Source organism: Blastocystis hominis (genome assembly GCF_000151665.1).
Source record: "Blastocystis hominis, Singapore isolate B (sub-type 7) whole genome shotgun sequence assembly, scaffold_25".
Taxonomy (NCBI): Eukaryota; class Bigyra; order Opalinata; family Blastocystidae; genus Blastocystis; species Blastocystis hominis.
Window position 1 is genome coordinate 13097 of NW_013171833.1, and position 22417 is coordinate 35513.

The 22417-nt window shown below is 52.2% G+C and overlaps 12 protein-coding genes; 8 read left to right on the plus strand and 4 right to left on the minus strand.

Annotated features, from left to right (window-relative positions):
* Window positions 1-404: 404 nt before the first annotated feature.
* GSBLH_T00003085001 (uncharacterized protein) lies at window positions 405-1824 on the minus strand (the record flags this gene model as incomplete). Its single annotated transcript, XM_013041759.1, has 4 exons — window positions 405-566; window positions 597-929; window positions 958-1122; window positions 1153-1824. 4 exons carry the CDS (start codon window positions 1822-1824, stop codon window positions 405-407), a joined length of 1332 nt encoding a protein of 443 aa, XP_012897213.1.
* A 679-nt stretch (window positions 1825-2503) lies between these two features.
* Window positions 2504-3266, plus strand: GSBLH_T00003086001 (uncharacterized protein; the record flags this gene model as incomplete). Its single annotated transcript, XM_013041760.1, has 7 exons — window positions 2504-2531; window positions 2562-2623; window positions 2656-2726; window positions 2761-2841; window positions 2872-2953; window positions 2985-3049; window positions 3080-3266. 7 exons carry the CDS (start codon window positions 2504-2506, stop codon window positions 3264-3266), a joined length of 576 nt encoding a protein of 191 aa, XP_012897214.1.
* Window positions 3267-3368: 102 nt separating this feature from the next.
* Window positions 3369-4631, minus strand: GSBLH_T00003087001 (trans-2-enoyl-CoA reductase). XM_013041761.1 has 6 exons: window positions 4500-4631; window positions 4376-4466; window positions 4204-4342; window positions 3840-4171; window positions 3715-3809; window positions 3369-3684 (listed from the first exon to the last, which is right to left on the minus strand). Exons 1-6 carry the CDS (start codon window positions 4613-4615, stop codon window positions 3396-3398), a joined length of 1062 nt encoding a protein of 353 aa, XP_012897215.1. The 5' UTR covers window positions 4616-4631; the 3' UTR covers window positions 3369-3395.
* A 112-nt stretch (window positions 4632-4743) lies between these two features.
* Window positions 4744-4968, plus strand: GSBLH_T00003088001 (uncharacterized protein; the record flags this gene model as incomplete). The annotated part of the gene is made up of 1 exon (XM_013041762.1): window positions 4744-4968. The coding sequence occupies one exon, from the start codon at window positions 4744-4746 to the stop codon at window positions 4966-4968; it is 225 nt and encodes a 74-aa protein (XP_012897216.1).
* Window positions 4969-6774: 1806 nt separating this feature from the next.
* GSBLH_T00003089001 (uncharacterized protein) lies at window positions 6775-7382 on the plus strand (the record flags this gene model as incomplete). XM_013041763.1 has 3 exons in its annotated part: window positions 6775-7109; window positions 7140-7323; window positions 7354-7382. The coding sequence occupies 2 exons, from the start codon at window positions 6775-6777 to the stop codon at window positions 7300-7302; spliced, it is 498 nt and encodes a 165-aa protein (XP_012897217.1). The 3' UTR covers window positions 7303-7323; window positions 7354-7382.
* A 25-nt stretch (window positions 7383-7407) lies between these two features.
* Window positions 7408-7741, minus strand: GSBLH_T00003090001 (uncharacterized protein). XM_013041764.1 has 3 exons: window positions 7610-7741; window positions 7505-7577; window positions 7408-7471 (listed from the first exon to the last, which is right to left on the minus strand). Exons 1-3 carry the CDS (start codon window positions 7717-7719, stop codon window positions 7424-7426), a joined length of 231 nt encoding a protein of 76 aa, XP_012897218.1. The 5' UTR covers window positions 7720-7741; the 3' UTR covers window positions 7408-7423.
* Window positions 7742-8077: 336 nt separating this feature from the next.
* GSBLH_T00003091001 (uncharacterized protein) lies at window positions 8078-8768 on the plus strand. XM_013041765.1 has 3 exons: window positions 8078-8433; window positions 8466-8672; window positions 8704-8768. The coding sequence occupies exons 1-3, from the start codon at window positions 8218-8220 to the stop codon at window positions 8743-8745; spliced, it is 465 nt and encodes a 154-aa protein (XP_012897219.1). The 5' UTR covers window positions 8078-8217; the 3' UTR covers window positions 8746-8768.
* A 605-nt stretch (window positions 8769-9373) lies between these two features.
* Window positions 9374-10627, plus strand: GSBLH_T00003092001 (uncharacterized protein; the record flags this gene model as incomplete). XM_013041766.1 has 5 exons in its annotated part: window positions 9374-9628; window positions 9660-9770; window positions 9800-10054; window positions 10084-10151; window positions 10183-10627. 5 exons carry the CDS (start codon window positions 9374-9376, stop codon window positions 10616-10618), a joined length of 1125 nt encoding a protein of 374 aa, XP_012897220.1. The 3' UTR covers window positions 10619-10627.
* Window positions 10628-10661: 34 nt separating this feature from the next.
* On the plus strand, window positions 10662-11308 carry GSBLH_T00003093001 (uncharacterized protein; the record flags this gene model as incomplete). XM_013041767.1 has 5 exons in its annotated part: window positions 10662-10685; window positions 10716-10810; window positions 10841-10894; window positions 10927-11228; window positions 11260-11308. Exons 1-5 carry the CDS (start codon window positions 10679-10681, stop codon window positions 11306-11308), a joined length of 507 nt encoding a protein of 168 aa, XP_012897221.1. The 5' UTR covers window positions 10662-10678.
* Window positions 11309-11918: 610 nt separating this feature from the next.
* Window positions 11919-12558, plus strand: GSBLH_T00003094001 (uncharacterized protein; the record flags this gene model as incomplete). The annotated part of the gene is made up of 2 exons (XM_013041768.1): window positions 11919-11993; window positions 12022-12558. 2 exons carry the CDS (start codon window positions 11919-11921, stop codon window positions 12556-12558), a joined length of 612 nt encoding a protein of 203 aa, XP_012897222.1.
* Window positions 12559-12893: 335 nt separating this feature from the next.
* GSBLH_T00003095001 (uncharacterized protein) lies at window positions 12894-19766 on the minus strand (the record flags this gene model as incomplete). The annotated part of the gene is made up of 1 exon (XM_013041769.1): window positions 12894-19766. The coding sequence occupies one exon, from the start codon at window positions 19764-19766 to the stop codon at window positions 12894-12896; it is 6873 nt and encodes a 2290-aa protein (XP_012897223.1).
* A 1387-nt stretch (window positions 19767-21153) lies between these two features.
* On the plus strand, window positions 21154-22165 carry GSBLH_T00003096001 (uncharacterized protein; the record flags this gene model as incomplete). XM_013041770.1 has 2 exons in its annotated part: window positions 21154-21388; window positions 21420-22165. The coding sequence occupies exon 2, from the start codon at window positions 21935-21937 to the stop codon at window positions 22163-22165; it is 231 nt and encodes a 76-aa protein (XP_012897224.1). The 5' UTR covers window positions 21154-21388; window positions 21420-21934.
* Between the last annotated feature and the right edge of the window lie 252 nt (window positions 22166-22417).

Sequence of the window (22417 nt, forward strand, 5' to 3'; positions counted from 1 at the left end):
GAAAAAATACGGGTTTAGCCTTCAGTTTAGAGAGTTCCTGCTTATAAACGACCACAAATTCACGTTCTTCTGGAGAGACCAACTCTAAGAGATCCGAACTGACAATCTGGCTCTGATTTGCCAAAAGATTTAAATAGTATATCTCTGCTTCATAGTCTATGCCATAATTCAAATAATCCAGCGTTACGAGCACAATTGTTCGATGAAATATAACGAATCCACCTAAATACCTACAATGCAACGTCAATAGCGTATCTTACTATAGCATATCGTTTTACAGAAAAGGATGAATTGATTCTAGTAATCAACAGCAGCCAAAAAGACACCTACGAAACAAGCACAGGAATGTTGCGTTCAATGCAATAAAGTATGACCTCTTTATTATTCATGAACAGTGGAAGAAATTAAAGTTCAACCCTCTGAGGCAGATCGAGAAATCTGTCCTTCCCAAGTGTAAAACAAACAACGCAATAGTGAGACTTACTCGTCTTCGGGTCATCAATAATCGGAACGATTTTCGTCTTATCATTCAAGTACATGTCCTTCGAAATCTCCTTCAGCACTCTCTACACCTCATTCCTCTCCTTCTTCCCCACATCCAACACAACTCCCTCCACCTTCTCATTATGATAATTTCGAATATGATTCTCCAGCGTTTCCTGCGTCTCGAACTCCTTTCCGCACACCTCGCAATTCCAATTTTCCTCCTTTCGCTCCAAACTCTTCAACAGCTCAGGAATACTCTCTCGAATCGCCTTCTCCTGCTTCAGCGCCTCCGTCTCCTCCTCCAGCTTTCCTCGCACCGTCTCCTTCTCCTTTTCCACGATGAAACGCCCCACCGATTCGCGGTGGTTTCGCACCCAGTCCAGATCCGACTGCGACGGATTGCCGTTTCGCCCGCCGGACCGAATCATGTCACGGCCGAATTTCTATTCGAACACCGACGAAACTCCCCACCTGCAGCGAAATTCCGAAGTCTTCGTCCTCGGCCACCCGCCAATAATCGAAGCCAAAAACATGCCGGAGAAACCACGCGACGACATACACGCAGTCCACGTCGGTGGTGTCGGGACGCACTTCTTTCAGCATTGTCAGGCAGGGCTCCATGGACACGTCCACCTCCTACCATCGAATTCGATTCGAACTCGCTACCCAGAACGACTCCAACGCGCGCAGCGCCTTCAAACTCAGCGACACGTCCTCCGCGACGGATTCGGCCGTGTTCAGAACCGCGGGAATGCACGATGCCTGCTTGAAGGAGGACTGCAGCGAGCAGTTCAGCTTCATTCGGCCCTTTTCTCGCGTGATCGGATCGATCAAAAACTCCGTGCCCTTGCTGAGCTCCTCCACGATCTTCTCCGCAGATTCCGCCGTGGCGGTGCACACCCAAGCGGCGCGGTACAGTCCGGAGGGCGGGCAGATCAACGGGTGGCCGACGTAGACGGCTTGGACGCCTTCGTGGGCAGAAAGAAGCGATCGGAACTCGGCGCGGGAGCAGCCGTAGGGAAGATTGTCGATGAAGCTACGCGATGAGGCCTGTCGGCCGCTGAGACATGCAGTGCGAGTCGATGTCGTCTTGCAGACGGCGCTGGAAGGGGGAGCTGCTCTCGCCCTACCCTTGAAAAGGGGAAACGGGGAAACCTCGGTGAGGATTTGGCCGGTGGCGATGAATTCGCTGAGACGACGATGAAGAGAGTGGATTTCCTCGTACCGCTCGCGGAGACGCTGCTGGATGCGGGTCGGCACGTATTTCTCTTGCATCCATTCTTCGTGGCAGTGGGCGTCGAACACGCGATTCGCAACTTCTTCGTCGTAACGCTTCATTTCACTGGGTGACACTCGATAATCGAATTGGTACTTTAGATAGCCTCTGCGGGCTGCTTCGGGCGTAATGCTATTGCTTTGGCGTCGGATATACTCCTTGAATGTTAATCGGGCGTTGGTATCGGCTAGGATAATGTGGGGAATGCTCCGCTCCTTATCTTCTGCGGGATAATGACGCTACTTCTCACAAAGAAAAGGAAAACTCGACATGATGGTGAGGACGTCTCCGATCATCGCCATGTCCGTGCGACCGACTGTACTCACGGCGGTGAGCGCTATCCCTAGATTCAAAACGACCAAGGGAACAAACCCAGAATCACTCTCGCTGCTGGAACCACTCGTATCTCGGTCACGACTTCGACTAGAAATCAACAAAAACAATTGGAAAGTCACGAGCGTTTTCTTCCTTCCGAACTATTGCTGGGAATTCTGGCATTTACAATCAAACAAATAAGTGTACAAAATATCGCGGCCAAAAGCGTCCTTAATGTACTTCTTTCCTTCTTCTTCCTATTTGTGATTCTACTTTCAAATTCATGCCATTTGGGAATCAGACCAAGCAAATCACGCAAATATTTGGGGAATCGATGAGAATGGCAAAAACACCCCGACTTTTGGAATTTGCACATCCGCGGTTTTTTGCTGCTTTTTCATTTTCATTCTAAGTAATAGTGCAGACATGACAATTAAACACAAAGAAGAAATTTGTACACTGTTTAGGTTAGGATTGATTGTAGTTATTACAGAACTGGGAGACAACAAAGTGATGAAGCAAGCTGTGGACAATGTTTTCATCGATGTATACGCTATCTCGAGCGACCTGATTGCTAGGCCTTCACTGAAAACGAAGTCAAGCCCAATTTTGTATACGACGGTTTGCTCTACATAGTCAGATTGATCTAGTATCTTTTCATGATCGTATCTAACCGATTCCAGTGTGTGTTGTGGATTTGCTAGTTATTTCATGTACAAGGACTTTTTCTCCGGAAAAGTAATGATCTTGATATTGTGCATTCTGTATTGAATCGGTTGGTGGATCACTGCTAGGTACTATGTTCTGTGTGGAGTGGATTACATCATTAACTTCTTCCTGATCCGAGATTGTTTCCTCATTGGATCCCTGCCCTCCGTACCTTCCAAAATTGGCTGTTCATTCGTAGGGAAGCAAGTATTGTGGAGCGACCGATTTCCGTGTGTCGTCGGTGAGCGGTTTTGGAGAGCCCCAGTCGCTTTTCGTCCCTTATTTTAACTCTAGATATACAATGACGGTGTCTGCTCAGCTGGGTTCGCAGAGAGTGGTCTACACCTACACGAAGCCCATCGCCAATTTCTTCGAGAAGAGCGGCCTGCTGCGAAGCGACATTGTGTCCAGCGAGACCAAGCAGATCATGGAGGCCTTCCGAACGCTGCTCAAAGAGACGCACGCGAAGAAGTCCGACTAATCGAGGAGCAACTCGTATCAGGGTATTTGTATGAAGCGGAACCGATTGATTGATTGATTGATTGGAAGTGTGGTTTCGGTCTTTGTTGCACAAACACGCCACAATTGTGATTGGAATTAAACGAAACGCTTACTGGTCCATCGACTGAACATAAGTCTGGAAACACGGGCAGAGATGAGTGAGCGGCAGCTTCTCCAGCTCCGAGAACTGCGTCTTCTTCACGCCCAGATGCAATTTATCGCTCTTCACCAGCTCCGCCAGCTCGTCCACCATGCTCTTCACGTCCTGCACGCTGGCTCCGCTCAGCCACTCGTTCATATTGAATCCCTTCAAACAGATATCGCCACTCATCAGCATCGACGCGCTCACCGAGAACGGGCTCTGCGTCGTCTCGTTGTACGTGACCACCACTCCCTTTCTACGCGTCGCGCCCCCTCCCCTTCCCTACCGCAGCTGCGCGCTCATTCCCGTCATCACCGCGCCGCCGCGCGCGTTCAGAACCAGTGTCGGAGCGGGCAGGTCGCTCAGGATCTTCTGGAAGTCCTACGCCTCGCGCGGCTCCGTCGCTCCTACATTGCTCTGCAGCTGCGACTCGCGGATCACCACGTCGCCGCCGACCTGGTTCGCGGGCTGGCAGAGGTCGTTCTTGCCCTTGCCGCAGTCCTTCACCACGTTCACCGTCTTGATGCCGCGAGCCTTGCACAGCTCGATCACGGCCAGACCCACCGTCGAGGAGGCGTCGTTCTGGAGCACCACGTCGCCGCTCTTCAGAGACACGAAGTCGTTGAGGAGGCGGTAGGCAATACCCGCAGAATTCAGAAGAACCGAGCAGGACTCGGCAGACAGACCTTCCGGCACGGGCAGAACGTCGTTCTCGGAAACGACCATTTGCTCGGCCCAGGTTCCTATGCGATAAGCGCGGATATCCATTACGAACCCTTGTAGGGACGGATCAGCATCACGGTATCTTTCTCCTTGAGAGAAGACACCTGCTCGCCGACCTTCTGGACGACTCCCACTCCTTCGTTTCCTCCGATCATGGGGAAAGTGAAGGGCTGCGGATTCTTACCAAGAACCTAAGATTGACTAATTCAAACGACTCTTCTTACAACATCCATATCATATCGCGAAAGAGAGGAAACGAGCATCTGGAGCTGAACATCATTCTTAGAAACGTCCTTCAATTGGACCTTTTGTCTTCTAATCGGATCACGTAATTCTGTCAATTCAAACCTCAAAACATTCGTCGGGTTTCCGTACTTCTGGAAAACCGCAGCATTTACAGTGCCAGCAAAGCGGCAAAGAGACGGTTTAAGCATAGAGTTCTTGAGAACAGCAATCGCGGCCATATTGAGCTCAAATACGTTGATATTAGTGAGAAAACAATACTTGTTTCTCCTTTCATTTGGGACACGTTGCCCCGAATCTGGCCCTATTTCTATCTCTCTCAAGGGATCTTAGAAACTCAGAAAGTGCAATGAATTACGGACAGCTTCCCAGCAATCTCCGCAAGCGTCCGTATGATATGGAGGGAGATCCACAGCTCGCTTCCTCTTCATTCACCCCCGAACCCATGTTTTTACGTATTCTTGCAAACGAGCGAAGTTTGGCTTCCATCATGATACGAGGGAAAACCTTTATTAGTGATCTTATGGTATGTCAGTTGTTTGTAGTTAACATTTTTAGGATCATTTCAATGTGAAAATCAATATTTCAAACGACCCATCTGTATTCAAAGGAACAAATGAGCGCTGTGTAACAATTAGTGGTTCTACGAAGAATATTTGCAATTCAATTAGCCAGATATTGGGGGTACTCCCTAACAAGGGCGATGGTCAACCGGATTCCCAATACTCGGAGCAAATCATCATTCCCTGGAGTAGTGCCGGAAAGTTGATCGGGAAGGTTGGCTCGAACGTCAAACGACTGAACGACGAGTATCATGTTGAAGTAGATTCGTTTTTTCGTCCGTGTTACGCAGATTCGCATTTCATCCGATACCGAATCGCCTTCAGACCGTCGAAATCGTTCTGTGCTGATTATCGGCAGTCCCGAGAATGTTACGCAAGCCAGCCACTACATCAAAGATTTCACGGGTGGAAACAGCATCGAGAACTACCCCGGCGATCTTTCCATTCGCATGTTCGTCCCCATCCAAGCCTTCTACCGTCTGTGTCCGCAAGACAGTTCGAAGTCCTACATTCAGGGCAAGTTCCCCTCCGTTGTCATCACTCCTTCGCCCGACATCTCCGCCTGCACCGGCTTTTCGACGCGAGGAGTGGATTTGGCGGGGCCGGGCGGCGCAGTCGCCGACGCCAAACGACAGATCGAGTCGATGGTTCGCGACTGGGTGGTTCACCACGAGATCGTAGCCCTGCGAGAGGATCTGTGAGCGTAGGATCCGCACGTCGTGCTGCTGAAATTGATCCTCAGTACTCCTATTGTGAACTCGGTGATCGGGAAGAAGGGCAGCAATCTGCAGCGATTTCTAACGGAGTTCAACTGCCATGTCTATGCTCCTATCGTGGGTGGGCACCACACCACGAGCTCGGATGGCTATTTGTATATCGAAGGTGTGGCGGAGAGCATTGTGCGCTGCATTGAAGATATTCTCGGACTGGTCTCGCCCTATCCGCTCAATAAGAAGACCACCGCTGATCTGAACTTTATATCCTAAGCAAGAAGGAATGAATGAATCGATGGTTGGTGGTTCTTAACGATTCACTTGAAATCTTCCAGTGAAACTCCCTCCACGGGCGTTTCTGCGACCCATGGAGCCGGTGCGGGCGCTGGCTTCGTGAATGGATCGACCATCCGTCGTGCCTTCGCATCGCATTCAAGCGTAGATCCGCCCAGCAGCGTTCCTTTCACTTCTCCTCCCGCTTCCACTGCTTCTACTGCTTCCACAGTTTCCACGATCCCCACGATCCCCACGATTCCTTCCACTCTTCCATCATCCGCTTCCACTTCATTGCCTGGTTCCATCGCTCCCAACAAATCGCTTCTGGACATTTCCATCGCTCCGTTGGCTCCGTTGGCTCCGTTGGCTTCTTCAGCGGCTCCTTCAGCGGCTTCTTCAGCGGCTTCTTTGGCTCCGTTGGCTCCCTCAACCTCCTCAACGGTCCCTTCGACTTCGATTTCCGCCTCGGCCTCTGCGTCCCTTCCCTCCTCCACTCCCATTCCTCCCTCTTCTTCTTCTTCTTCTTCTTCTTCCACTTCCGTCCCAGCCCCCGTTTCCACCTCCGAGAATCGACCCTCATCGCAGCCCTCCGCCTTCCCCGCCGCGGCTCCTCCCTACCTCTCTCCGGACCACCCCGCCTTCTACATGCAGCGCCCGCTCTTTCCCTCCCCCAACGCCTCCTTCTTCCCCGACCCGCTCGCCCTTCCTCCCTTTGTCGACAACCCCGCCGTCAACTCCTTCCGCAGCCCCGCGGGACCCGCCTCCTCCGCCCCCATGGCTTCAATGGGTCCAATGGGTCCAATGGGTCCAATGGGTCCAATGGCTTCAATGGGTCCAGTGGGTCCGGTGGGTCCGGTAGGTCCGGTGGGCGCGTTCAATTACCCGCTCGGCCAGCCGCTGCTCCGGAAGTACCAGGCGAAGCCAGCGCCGCCAGGAACGCAGTACACTTACATCAGCGGGCAGCCGTCGAAGGGGCAGGTGACGATCGGGATCCCGTGCTCGCTGTGCGGGGGCGTGCTGGGGAGGAAGGGGAACAACCTGCGCTTCATCAACCAGAGCACGCTGTGCACGATCTCGCTGCAGAGACGCGAAGATGTGCCCGAGGGCAAGTTCTATCGCGAGGCGGTCATTACGGGGTCGCCGAAGGGCATCGAGCGAGCTGTGTAGGCCTTGGAGGAGAGGGTGACGCGAAGGAGACTGATTCATCTCTTTATAAATCTACCGGCTTCCGATATTCAGGCACTGACCCAGGTGCCGTTTTCACAGAATACCGACCTGCAATGTTTCCTTTACTATTACCCTAGCTCGATGGACATTCCTCAGAAGGACACGCCTCCGAGGGAAGCACAACCATAACGCCTGTTTTTGAAAGACGATGTTGATGATGATGGATTTTATTTTTGATAGGACTTAGTAAGTCATCGGCAAAGTTTGTACCATGTTTGAAGCAACAAACACGAAATATAGGGCACAATTCTTATCTAGAACCAGCTTCGTTCTTTATGGGCGCTAGGAGAGGATTCATCTGCAAATTTCAAGATCAAACGCGTGCTCCTACCTGCATCATATACACGCAACTCCAAATCATCCACATACACACCGCAGAGAGAATCGCGATAATCACTCCGGCTCTGAACAGTAAAGGGAAAACAACGAAGATTACTCTGCTGCGGTTCGAGACATTTTCTTACACTTGTAGAGCGCTAAAACAACAAGAGTTCCGACAACTCCCAATATAACGAATACAAGAGTACCAATGAGAAGAGGATGCATCTTTCCCTTGAGTTCTTTGTCGAGATGACTACAATGGGGAAATGGAGAAATTGGGACATTTTGAAGACGAACGGACCCTATTGCGTATTGCCTTGTATCAAGGCGAAATACCTTATTCGTACTGCCCAATCGATTTTAGAGGTGGATTGACGGGGCTGCGCAAAGTTGGTGAATAATGGTCTGAATGGATCGTTTGCTCGTTAGATATGTGTAGACTGCAGAGCATAAACTGCAGAACACGAATGCAAGCCACTTTGCGCCAATCTATCATTATCTGCACGGAATATACCCTCGCAAACCTCCACACAATTTTATAAAAGAATGAACAAGAGTTGTCTTTACGTTTTGGTTGTACTTTGTGCGTTATCGTTGGCAGAAGCAGCAAGGAAAAAGGCTTTCTATTTCAATTTGTACAATGAACTTCAGGGATCGTGGATTTTGATGCAGTCGAAAGTGTCTATTTCTTCTGGAGACCTTATTGGTCTTTCAGAGCAACGTATGTTCAATGTGACCAAAAGCGATATCCCCAGCGAATTGGTGCTTGCAGAGATTGATCTCCCCACCCGGGAAGAAAAGCGCAAGCCTTACCAACTGTTGGTTTCTACCTCCGACAACTTTACGGCGGATGTGAATCTTTTTGAGCCTGGAGCGGACGAGGAGGTGAAAAAGCAGCTTTCTATCAAATTTGACCAGTTCATTAAGGATGAATTCTTTGTATCACTTGTTCTTGTCAGCCTTATGTCTAGTACACTTCAGGTGCCCTTGAGCGAATTCCTAACGCATACTACGAGCTGTCTCTGCTTCCTGGAAAGATGCTGAAATTCCAGGTTGATTTAAAGGATTCGGATGAGCGAGTGATTCTGATGGGAAAGAAGATTATTGTTGCCAAGCCCAAGACGTTCTTCCAGAAGTACGGAACGTACTTTGCTGTTGGTCTCGCTATGGTCATTCAGGTAGGGTCGTTGGGTCGTCTCTTACGTTTAGCTGATAACGACGCGTATGAATCAGAACGCTTACGGATTTTAGAGTATTAGTTCATTGTCTTTTTTGCCTGTTTGTTTCCCTCCCATTTTTTTAAGTTTTTGCCTTGGATGAGTTCTCGACGGCTCCACCAGGCCACCATATCCTTTAGTCGATCCAAACACAAGGGATCTCAAAAGGAAGGCGCTTCATCTTCATCCGAGGAACTGCGTCTCCAATGTCCAGTGTGCTTTGAAAACGTACCCCTTCTATGCCTCCAATACTGTGCAGATTCCGAAATCAATCATTGAAGAGCACATTGAGCAATGTCTTGAACTAAACAAAAAATCCGTGAACGCCTCGCCAATTAAAAAAATCCCCGAATCAATCCTATCGCAATCTCCCCTAAAACCAACATTCACTCAAATCGAGTCCCAGGCCGAACCACCAGCAAGTGTACGACAGAGTCCAAAGGTTTCTCGAAAAGTATACAACGAAAGACAACCCCTTGCGGAGCGAGTTCGTCCTACCGAATTTAAAGATCTTTATGTTTATAGAATCGACATTCCCTAACTTCTAGGGAAATCCTGACTTGTTTGGTCAAGATGCGGTTATACGAACCCTCCTCGAGCACGATCCTCCTCCATCTACAATTCTATTCGGTCCTCCTGGTTGCGGAAAAACCAGCATTGCCATGATCATATCCCACCACACTCGCTGCCCCTTCCGTTCGCTGTCCTGCTGCACTGCAGGTGTTCAGGACATCCGAACAGTCGCAGAGCAGGCGGAAAACGAATATCGACTTCGACATCTTCCCACCATCCTCTTCATGGACGAAATCCACCGCTTCAACAAGAAGCAGCAGGACATCTTCCTCCCCTCCATCGAGTCCGGCAAGCTCATCCTCATCGGCGCCACCACCGAAAACCCTTCCTTTTCCCTCAACAAAGTCCAAAAATCGGGACTTTTTTTACTTTCAGGCGCTCATTTCGCGCTGTCGCGTCATCGAATTGCAGCCGCTGAGCCGCTCCGATCTTCTCCACCTTCTCACACGCGCCATCACAGAGGACATCTACATCCAGAAAAGCGGCGTAGAACCGCGGGGATGCATCGAACCTAGGCGGTTTTTTCTAGCGAGATTTTGGAAATAATCGCGGAACGCTGCGACGGCGACGCGCGAATGGCTTTGAATTTGGCGGACGCCTGCGCCAGCTGCGTTCTGCACGCTCCGCAGAAGTGTGGAAACGTGGAAACCCTCACGGCTAGGGAGATTTCGCGGGAAATGGTGGATAGTGCGATGACGCAGCGGTTCGTTCGGTACGATAACCGCGGGGAAGAGCACTACAACATCGCGTCGGCTCTGCAGAAATCGATCGTGGGGCGCGTAGCGAGGTTCTTGATTAGAGAGGCAGCGACGTGCAGGCGGCGATCTATTGGCTGGCGCGGATGATCGAGGGCGGCGAGGATCCGCTGTAGGCGCAGAGCAGGCGATCAAGGCGGTAGGTTTATCGCTCGGCGGCTGCTGGTGATGGCCTCGGAGGACGTGGGGCTGGCGGACCCGCACGCGGTGCTGCTGGCCTCGGCGTGCTACCAGGCGTGCAGCACGATCGGACTGCCCGAGTGCGCGCTGGCGCTGACCGAGTGTGCTGCGTACTTGGCGCTCGCGGCCAAGTCGAACGAGGTGGCGCTGGCGTACAACCGCGTGCGGGAGCTGGTGCGGACGGGGGAGAACCCGCCGGTGCCGCTGCACATTCGGAACGCGCCGATTGAAAGCATGGAGGAGCTGGGGTATGGAGTGGGGTATCAGTATGGGTACAACAAGAACCAGACGTATCTGCCGAAGCCGTACCAGGAGAAACGGTTCATGGATGTGAGTCGAGCTGTGACGGATTTGAGGGAGATTAGCATGGAGAAGCGAGTGAAATGTGGTGATAGTTGATGATGGGTACGTTGTTTGTTCACATAGTATTGTTTGAGTTACTGTGGAGTGAGGTGTGGCATGCGGAGTACACGCGGGATGAGAGGATGAAGAGTAGAATTGCTTCTATGGCTTGCGGTCTTGTGCATTATCTGTACGATAGGGTTCACGGAGGAAATAGAGATTACTGTAGATAATGAAGTGGTGAAAGATGTTTGATATCGAATTCGAAGTGAATTGTAGAAAACACAGGAAAAAGACCTTAAAAAGGAGATAAATAGGCTCTATGACGAAATTGTAGGTAAAAAATGTGGGAATATAATCAAAAGGAGAAGCTAGACGCCATCATCAACGAAATGGATGAGGAGATGAAATCTATGGAAAAGAAGCAATACCCTCGTATTGAAAATTTGAAAACAAGAATCAATAAAGTGCAGTCGACGATCAGCTTATACAACAGGGAGATTTCTCAAACAAAGGCTTCAATTGACTCCAAAAAGTTCTTACTCGCTAAAATTGAGAAAAATGCAGGTATTTCGAAGTTCGAGTCTACGCTGTACAAGATATTCATCGTTATCAATCGATTCTTAGCTCGGATCTTCAACTTCTTGTTAGAGTGGATTCAGAGAATGTAAGAGGATACTTTGGTTTTGTGATGTGAGAGATTCTAAGATTTCCATGTTCCTATATCAACGTGCAAGAAAGTATTAGAGTTTCTCTTTCAATTAAAATAGATAAACCATTTCATGTATTGGGTATTTGTTAAATAAAGGAAGTTGTTGATGAGTATGGAGAGGTTTTTGGATTGGATTAAAAACATTAAAAATAATTATTATTTATTATCAAATAAGCAGCAATGTTGGAATGTGTGGTAAGCAATATAGAAGAACGAAAGAAGGAAAAGCGAAATGGAGAGAAAGCGATTCGATTCCATCCACAAGAAAAGTTTTTGAATGAATAGCACATCTTCCAACGCATGATTTCAAAAGGTCAAAAGAGGGGAATTATTCCAATTCGACAAAATAGCATGGAAACGGTACGAAACTATTAAAAACGCATTGAAATTGATAGCCATATAATCTCAACATACATACTGAATAAGATGCCATTTTCAAACTCTCATTTGGTCAAAAAACTATTATAATCTATCACTGATTATACCTTGTGTTTATCCAAAAAAGAACATTGATTCACAAAAGGGTAAAAATCGATTTGAGCAAGGAAAGATGCAAGGGTTGTTTCGCACCTCGTTTATCTTTTCAAATGATATTGTTTGGTACAACCTGTTAGCAATTCACTTAGGAATAGGTTTCCGGGGCATATGACAAAAGCACTCAACACGGTGAAGAAACTCTGCCACAATGTTGATATCATGGTGGAAGTCCGAGATGCTCGAGTAGAAACAGCACCTATTTTAGATATAGATTCCTTTTTCATCCATCAACACTGAAGTAGAAAAGTCTTTGGCCAACAAGCCTCGACTTATTTTGTTACATCGAAGTGATCTCATCTCAAAGCAAGATCAGCGAGCTCTCCTTGATTATTACAAACGAACCAATGACCACGTTTTACTCACCTCCACCAAAACGAAAATGAATATGAACGCAATCGTTCCGACTCTGATGTCTATCAAGCAAAAGCGATTTGTCTCTGTGGGAAGCTATTTCGCGGTTATGGGAATACCAAACGTGGGAAAGAGCAGCATTATCCGGCACATCCAAAAATCCTCGTTGGATTTCCGAAAGAGTAGCTGTACACGGTATGGAATTACCGGCAGAGAAGAGTCCACACGTTGGAGGCGTTCCTGGCATCACCAAACGCGTTGCTTCGACCAAAGTCCACAACGATCCGGATGTTTACATGATCGACACGCCTGGAATCTTTCTGCCGAGCGTCTCCGACCCAGAAGTGGGAATGAAACTGGCGCTGTGTGGATCTGTGAAGGACAGTGTTGTGGGTGAGGGGGAGATCGCGGACTACCTTCTTTTTCTTTTGAATTCCAAGCAGAATTTTAGTTATGTGGAGCAAGTGGGGCTGAAAGAACCCACGGATAACGTGGATGTGTTGATCGATCGAATGATGGATCGATTTGGTCAGGATGCGATTTCTTCTGCGAGAAGGTTCATAAAAATGTATCGCGAAGGCAAGTTTGGTCTGTTTCTATTAGATTCCTTGAGTTTACCTGTTTGTTTTTCTATCCACACAAACGATTCACTTCGATCTTTAATGATGTTGCTTCCAACACAACACAACACAACACCCTTATCCCAACAAACAAAACTCTACAAACGAATGCTTACAACTCTCTCAGCACGCTTGTCTCTCCACACTCGCACTGGCACGCATTCTCCACTGAGAAGCACTGACACATCTTCGCATCGCTCATCCCGCGACCCACAAACCGCGTATCGCACCGCACACCTCCTGTCCGGAAGAACCAGTTCTTCACTTCATTTTGCAGCGGCTGGCCCTGCGCCAGGAACGCATCTGCATCCACATTCATCACATACTTCTCGAACGGCAGCAGTCCGTCGCTCAGTCGCAGCGTGCACTTCGTGTATACGCAGCTCACGTCGTTCTCCTCCACGCGGATCACGTGGTTCTGGCTGCTCCGCAGGGAGATCGAGCCGGGGCCGCGCTCAGCGGGGGTCGAGAAGGTGATGACGATGTCGCTGTGGGGGTCCACGTCGCGCGCGAACTCCGCGGGGGTGATGCTGAGCACTTCGAACGGCGTGGTCTGCAGCGTGCGGCGCAGCCGCAGCGTGGATCGTGAAATCGTGGAATCGGCGTAATCGGGGAAGACGACGTAGTCGGTACGGATGGAGCCGTCAGTCTGGATCGTGGAAATGTCGCGACCCACGGCGCACCAGGCGTGATAAACGAGGTCGGCACGGATGAGCGCACCGGTGACGTCGTAGGCGAAGAGGAAGCGGAAGGGATCGGTAACGGAGACCACGGTGGCGTTCTGCGCCCAGTTGGACAGGAAGAGATCCAGAGAGCCCGGTCGACTCTGCACACCTTCGTAGGGAGCCACGTAACAGACCAGATCGCCGAGGAGATTCGTGGTTACGGAGACCGATACGGTGAGCGAGGAGGTTGGCTCGCCGTCCACCACCAACACCGGAACGAATTCCGACGTGGCCATCGTAGACACGGAGAATTGCGTAGTGATCGACTCGGCACTGCCCACTTCACTCGTGACGCACTCCAGCGTGTAGGAAGTCGCGGGGATCAGACCGTCGAACACGTACGAGACCTCGCGTCCCGCGGGGAACGAGACGGTTCGGCGGAAGGAAGAATACGCGGGAGCGCGAAGCTCACACGTGGCAGTACAGAGATAATTGAAGGATCCAGTAATGGCCACCGCAGAGTCCCACTCAATGCCCTCGTCCTGATTCCACCGCCACTCCGCAGCCAGCGCCTCCAAAACCGCGGTGATCTTCTCTTGGCGGGAGAGATAGCCGTTGAACGCGGCGACGCTCAGATAGATGGGCGCTTGCTGCAGGTTCTGCAGGTTCTGCAGGTTCTGCAAGTCCAGGAAGCAGTTCGTGGTGGTGACTTCGCTCTCAATCACGGCCATCGACGCCATCGACGAGCGTCGCACCACGTAGTACCGAATGCTGGCGCCGCCCAGCTCCGCCGGCTCTGCCCACTGCACGCGCAGCGAGGTCGAGGAGAGCGCGGCCACCTCGAGGTTCTGCACCGCGCCGGGCGCGACGACATACGCGGCGAGGGTGATGGGAGAGGAGGCCTCGGAGAGGATGGAGCACGCGGCGGAGCACAGCGCCACGCGCAGCGAGTAAGCCACGCCCGCTTCAAGAGAGAGCGACAGCTCGGGTTGCTGGACGTCGCCCTCTTGGAGGAGCGCGTCGGCGGCGAAGAGCTGGTAATGGTAACCGACGAAGGCCTGCCCGAAGAGCTCGCCTGCCGACCAGACCCAGCGCACCTGCGTGGCTTCGAAGGAAGCCACGACGGGCGCGGAGGGAGGCAGCAGCACGACGGGGCGGTAGACGGAGAAGGACGCGAAGGCGGACCAGTAGGCGCCCTTGCGGACACGCCAAGTGATGGGGATCACGCTGTTCAGAATAGCGCCCTCAACGAACACGGAACTCGTCTGGAAGAACTGGCTCTGCAGATTGCTGCCGATAAAGGCAATCTGCGCTTCATCGTAGATGGCACTGCTGTAGGGAACATCGATCTGCAGAGACACGCTGCGGTGCGCGTAGTCCACTTCCGTGATGCGGATCGCACTCTCCAGAATTGGAGGAGGCGCCAACGGAACGCCGGCGCGGGTCGAGAAGGTCGCTATGAGGGTTTCCGCGGGGAAGGTGAGGCCATTTCGGGACACGAAGCTGTTGGCATTGATATAAAGCGTGCCTTCGCAGGACGGCGGGAAGGAGCCATCGAAGGCGAAGCCAATGGTGTAGTCGGAGATGAAGATCGCGGTGGTGGGATAGGAGAACGTGGCCTCGGCCAATTCAAACACGATGTGGATGTTCATGTGCTCGAATTGGTCGTTGATCACCTCGCCCACGCGCACATTGCTCGTGCAGTAGACAGTGTATTGGTTGGCATCGGTCATCGTCGACAGCGCCACGTCCGTCGCGCCATCGGCCGGCACACAACGCAGCATCGGCAGGATGGGCTGGCAGGAACCCGTCACATATTCCCACTGCTGATAGGCGTTGCAGCGATAGGTGATCATGCCCGAGTAGTCCACATCGCAGTTCTTATGGAACACTTGACCGAAGTAGCCTTCCGGGTACCCAGCCGCTTCGTCCGCGGGGCACACCACCGCCACGCACGTGTCTTCCAGCACTTCCCACACGCCCGTGCGGCACACCTGGACCTTCCGACCCACCATGCCCTCCGCACACGACAGCGTCACCGTCTCGTTGTGCGCATAGCTGTTGTCTCCGATCGTGCAGAACGCGTCCTGGCAGTTGTCCTCGACCTCCTCCCACTGCGCAGTATTGCCCACCAGACTGCAGCGGCGCGTGATCGAGCCCACCATGCCCTCCGGACACGCCTTCGAGGCCGTCTGGTTGAACGGCGTCGTCGGGAACCCGTCCTCCGCCTCGCACTTCAGCGGCGTGCAGGTCGACACGCCCGCCTCCCAGAGACCGTTCGGGTTGCAGTACCGCGTGATGGAGCCTTCCAGGTAGCCCTCTGCGGGACAGTCCAGCACCACGGTGGTGTTGGGCCGCGTGGCGGGCCACTCGCCCACCTCGATGCACCATGGGACACAGCGCGAGACGTCCTCCTCCTCGCTCCAGAATCCCGTCGCCAGACATTCGCGTCGCTTCATGCCCTCGAACAGATCGCCGCAGGGCACTTCCATGATCGTGTAGCGCGGTGTGACCGGGTACTCGCTCGTCGCCGCGCAAGAACAGCCGTCGTCCTCCTCGTTCGCCCAGCCGGACACCGTGCACTCCGCGCGCACCGACCCGACTCCGCAGTAGTGCACCGCGAAGGCGCTCACCACCGTGCGGTCGAACAGCTCGTTGGCCGCGCACGCGCACGACGCCGAGCTGATCGCGCCCCACTGACCGTTCGGCTTGCACACACGGGTCAAGTAGCCCTCCTCGCACGCCTGCTGGCCCTCCTCCGTAGGCCGCGCCTCCGTCCAGCCATCCGCCACGCAGCGGCAGTCCGCGTAGTCCACCGCCTCCCACTCCGCCGCGCGGCTGCAGCGACGCTCCATCGAGCCCGACAGACACGCCACCGACACGCTCTCGCCGCGCAGAACCGCGGGGAACACCACGTCCTCTACGGTGTCCGAGTCCTCCGCGCAGCCGCAGGTGTCCTGGAGGATCGTCCAGTTACCGGTCGTGTCGCAGAACGCGTCGATGCTTCCCGAGCCGCAGATTCGGTTGTAGGTCGAGTTGGCCGGTCGGAGCGGCAAGGCTTCGAAGCTCGCACAGAAGCAGTCGTCGTAGTTCACAGCCTCCCACATGCCGCTGGTGCAGCGACGCGTGCGCTGCCCGTAGCCGCAGGAGAGGAAGGCCGTGATGGAGTTCAGGTCGGGATCGATGTACTCCACCGCGTCAAAGCCGCCGTCCGCCGCGCAGCCGCAGCCCGACCAGTCCACAGTCGACCAGACGCCCGCTGTGCAGGTACGCTCGATCACGTGTCCGTTGCCGCAAGTGTAGGTGTAGGTGCCCAGATGGGGTGTGATGGGGAACACGCCATCCGCGGGACAGCTGTCGTCTCTGCAGGAGCCATTCGGCGGCAGCCAGGAGCCGTCCACTTGGCACTCACGCGTGATCTTCGCGCCGTTCTCGCACACGATCTCGTGGATTCCAGCGGGCTGGGCGCTCCACTCGCCGTCGGCGGGACACTCGCACGGCAGGACGGCTTCGCCCCACACGCCGAACTCGCCGCACTCGCGCTTGGCGTCGTTCAAGGGGGAGTCGACACAGGTGATCTTGGCCCACTCGCCCGCATCCGTTTCGCTCCACTTGTCCTCTGCGGGACACTTGCACTGATTGACCAGCGAGTCCAGATCGAAGTGGCCCGTCGCGTCGCAGGTGATGCTCATCGTTCCCGAACCGCACGGCACCTGCTTCGTCGTGTTGGCGTCCATGATCTCGAAGAGCGCCAGGCCCGTCGCGTTGGACGAGCAGCCACAGTAGGAGTCGGTAATATGGAACCACGTATTGTTGCCTCGGCACTGCTTCAGAATAAAGCCGATCATGCACGGGAAGTTCAGATAGTCGCCCACTTCCACCTCGTTTCCGCTGTCATCCAGACAGTTGCAGTCATCGTAGTTCACGCGCAGCACGCCCATCTCGCACACCGCCGTCGCGGTGCCTCCCGTCACGCACTCCATCGTCATGTTCATTCCGTGCTCCATCGCGGGCCACTGATCCATCGCCGCGCAGCTACAGCCCGAGTAGTCGAACTCCGTGACTCCCGTGTCGGGGTTGCAATAGCCCTTGTAACACTGCGGCAGATAGGCATCCACATATTCGCCATAGCCCGCCTTGGGGAACACGCTGGTCGCGGGACAGAAGCAGGTGTTGTTCATGTTCTTCCACTCGCCGAAGAGGTCACAGTACGCCGTCTTGGAGTGGCTGCCGCACTGCTCCTCGAAGATCGTGCCCGCAGGGGTTTCGGGGAAGCCGTTCATCGCGGGGCACGAGCAGTTCGTTCGCTCCTGCACCGTCGTTCCCGTTTCGCTGCACGTGACAGTGTATCCGCCCACGGGACACTCGTGATTGTACGTCGAGTTTAGAGGCAAATAGCCAGTGATCTGGTCGAGGCCGCGGCACGAGCAGCCCGAATAATCCACCACGCCCCAGAAGCCCGAATCCGAGCACTCGCGCGCCAGACTTCCCACTTCCGAACAACTCGCGGAGCCCATCGCACCGGCCATCGTCTGCTCGAAATCGCTGTTCGCTCCGCAGAAGCACTGCGACGCGTCCTTGTTCTCGTAGTGGCCGTAGCCGCCGCAATACGCCGTTCGGCTGCCCACGTCGCAGTCCACCGTCGCCGTTTCGAAGAGCGGCGTCCAGATCTCCGGCATTCCCTCGGGAGCATCCGTGACCGTGCACATGCAGTCGTGGTTGACGGGCTTCTCCCAGCGCGCGGTGAATCGGCCGCACCTCTGCGTACGCGAGCCGCTGTCGCACTGAATGACCGAGTCGGTATCGATGAATGCGGAGGGGAACTCGTCCACGCTCTTGCAGCGACACTCGCCCTCCACACGCCACGACTCGAAGTCCCATTCTCCATAGTACTCGCCGTTCGCGTCCACCTTCCGCATACAGTCCATCAGCACGCGACCGCCGCCTTCCTCGCAGGCAATCGACGCGGTTGTTCCAGACAGCGTAACGGGGAATCGTCCATACGCAGGACACGATCCATAGCAGCCCATCGCGTCCACGTCTCCCCACACTCCGTTCTGCATGCAGCGACGTCGCTGGAACTTGAGGGCGTTATCGGGACAGGGCAGCGCGACATCCGTTCCGGAGGGCGTGTCGGGCCACCCCATATCCGCGGCACACATGCAGCCATAGTCGCCGATCTGCGTGTCCCAGAAACCGTACGGCACGCAGATGCGCGCCTTGGAGCCGATCTCGCAGCGAATCCAGGCAGCTGTGTTCACCAACGTGGATTCCCAGGTGATTTCGTTCTCGGTCTTGGGGTCGCAGGCGCAGTGGCTCAAGTCCTCCTCGCCCCAGAACCCGTTGAATCCGCACAGACGCGTCACCACGTTGCCCGGCGTTCCCGCCTCACCGCACGGCCGCGTCTGCGAGCTGTTGTGGTTCTGGACGCCCCACATTCCGTCCTCCGTGCACTGGCAGTCGTGGCCGATCGGCTCCTCCCACTGTCCGTAGAAGCTGCAGCGTCGCGTGACCGTTCCGCTCATACAGTCGTGCTGCATCGTTTCTTCGCGGTTGGCGGGGTACCACACGATGCCGTCCTCCTCCCTCCTTCCGCAGTTGCAGTTCATGTCTTCGATCTCCTGCCATTCTCCCGCTCTGCACAGTCGTCGCAGAGATCCTTGATTATCACAGGTCAGCACGGCGTATTGGCCGTCGTAGGTGGCGGGCCAGGGTCCCTCCGCCTTACAGTTCATCGAGGGCAGCGGATCCCAGATACCGCGCCATCCGCACATTCGCTTTCCCATCGGATCAATCACATAGTCGCCATAGGCAGTCTGGTTGTAGGTGAACCCGTTGACCGTTTCTTCCGGACAGTAACAATCATCGCGCCGCGTCGTGAACGTCGCATTGAAGTTGGCACTCTTCGAGCAGTAGAAGGCGTGGTATCCGATCGTACAGCTCAGGTGCGACTCCATGCCCACACCCACAGCAGGCCAATCGCCATCCGAACACAGTCCGTACGTGGTCGCCAGCACGCGGTTCGACACCAGAGGACGAACCGTCGACGATCCGCTGGCCTCCTCCACGAACACATAGATCTGGTACTCAGTAAAGGGCTCCAACCCCGCGATCTGGAAGAGATGGTTGGCCAGTCCGGTCATTCCGGTGAATTCCTTCTTGTCGAACAGCGCGATGTCCTTCAGCGTGAGGGACAAATCGCTCGTGTAGTAGACCACAACACGCGGAGGCTCCGCTCCGGACCACACATAGCGATTGCTGATAGTCACCGAGTACGAATCGGAGTCTTCGAACGATGCCGTGTTGTCGCAGCTCTGCATCGTGAACTGGAACGCGTACCGATTTCCCTGCAGCAGCGGGCTCAGCGCCGGAATGCTCACGAACGAGTAATCGCTGTGAGCGTAGATCAGTGCCGTGTAGCTCGCCGGCTCCAGCTCGAAGCTAAGGAAGTACTGCCCGTTCGCGTCCACGTCTTGCGTGCAGGAACCCTTGTTCTTGATGTCGTCGATCGTGAACTCGTCGTCCTCCTGCGCGCGAGGCACCGGCAGCACGCACACCTCCACGTTTGCGTGGCCCGCAGATGGCGAGATGTAGAACTGCACCGTCTTGTAGCTCTCCTGCTGGCACTGGTGGTTGTAGTTGACTAGGATCAGAGGCGAGGAGCTTACCTACAGCAGTTCGCGTAGTCCGGCTTGTCCCATTTTCCGAAGTTGCACAGACGCTCCGCTTCTCCTAATGTACAGGTCTTGCTCGCATAGTTTTCCGTTTCAGTCATCGCAAATCCGTTGTCTCTCGCACAGTCTACCACGTCACAATGTGAAAACACGAGAAACAGCAATCGTAGGCAATAATGTCGTTCATGTCCCAGGTACCTGTCATGTTGCAAGTTACCTCGATGTACCCGCGGTCGCACATGTGATGAATGGTCTCACCACGTTTCACATTTTGAAGCACAGGAACTTCTTCACTCGGAGCACACTCTACAGATCAAAAAATGGAACCAGGGTCCACGGCAGTTATGATCCTGAATGCGTCCCCACTGCATATCTCCCATACACATTCTGGTTAAATAACCGATATCGCAGGCTACGGTAGCTTCTTCAAAGACAGGAACTTGAGGCCAGAAGCCATCGGAGCTACAATATTTACCCTCCGAAAACACAACGGCCAAAAGCATCTAGAAGTCGGAAAACAAAAGACAGGACATACAAGTCCAATAACAAACTTTGAATACATTCAAACCCAGTAAGACTAAGCTAATAGCTTTTATTGTAAAATAAATGGTTTCAAAAATAAAGAAGAATTGTGGAATTGTGAAAATAGTGTTGAAATTGGGTATGAATGGAAGAACTGGATTATTTAGGGAGGGAGTTGTTTTTACTGTGAAGTGGAAGGAGATGAGCGGAAATGGGATATTGTGGAATGAATAGATCGAAGAGTGTTGTTTCCAGTGGAAGCGTTTTGTTTTTCGTTCTATTCATTTGGAATTTTATATAGATGGGATAGAAAGAAATAGGGTATGTAGAAGATGATGATAGGAATGAAAATGGAAAAGCTAGCGATAAGCAGTTTTTGGGTTATCATTTATAGTAATAATATGTGATATGTGTATAGTAGAATCGAATAGTAGAGTTTGTGAGAAAGGTGGGTGTGTCGTTGAAGAACTGAGCAAAATAATGTAGAATACATAATATATTTTATACGAACAAATAGAGATATATTCATATTCCACTGTTTCTAGGTTTTTCGATAGTTGGTGTGCAGTTTTTGTCGTTTTGATGCACTCTGAACCTATCAGAGATTGTTATATTGCCAGAGAATACTATCCCTTATTCTAACCCATATAGTATCCCCCACCTGCCAAATAATGCAGAATATCTCCTATTTAAAGGAAGGATCGAATTGTGCACCACTTCAATAGGGATACAAAGTGATTCACAATGTTGTTCTATTACGAGCATGAATAACAATAGTATACATAATACTTGCTGTTTGAGTTGGTTGATGAAAGTGAAATGCTTTGGTTCCCAACTCATTAGGATGAATAGAATTACTCACTAATAGTGATATCAGTATTGTTGATGATAAAGCTGAAATCCATAAGAATGGACTCTATGGGAATGAGTAGTTGTCCAATATCAAGCTGTGAGACATATCTGGCTGATTATTTGTTGGAGGCAACAATCAAACTATTACTTTTCAGATATATAGATATATGTATATAGAAAATAGACATTGATATCTATCTATCTATCTATCTTCTTGAATACCTTACTGAAGTTGTACTAGTAGTGTGTAATTTACAATGAGAGCGCGAATATGATTCCGATCAAAGTCGCCCTTTAACCCCTTGCAACGAGTATTTCTTGTTGCTCACAAAGGCAATATGTATTTTTGCCCTTCATAAGAATGAGGTCGAAAAATAGGCTTATTCACATCGCGCAATTTATCACCTCGCGTCCCATCCCTTGTTAAATAGAGATTACCCATGCATTACTCCATTTTCATACAAGATTCACTTAGTAATGGTACATTCGAATGGATTAACCCTTGCAAGTTCAAGGATCCATACGTCACATCCAGAACTGTGCTATTCAAACCCAATCAAGTCATATTCATTAACGTGGACACGACCAATGTGGTGACGAACTCCACTTTCATTCGTTTCAATCCAGTCGCCACATATTTGCCGTGTGTCGAGTTTGCCAACAGCTTGTAGAGTTTCTTCTCCACAATGGTCTTGGATTTTGCTCGTTTCTCATTCAATATGTTCACATATTCGAAAATGAATGGAGCTTGCTTGAAGAGTGTATACATTAAACCCTATGAACGAAATCAACCAAAGTAAATTGAATCGATAAATGTCGTACATATTCAGCAACAATCCAAACAATTACACGTTCAAGAAGCTCGACAACATGCTCATCAACATGCCCGAAAACGACGGCAAACATGTCCTCATTCGTGAAAC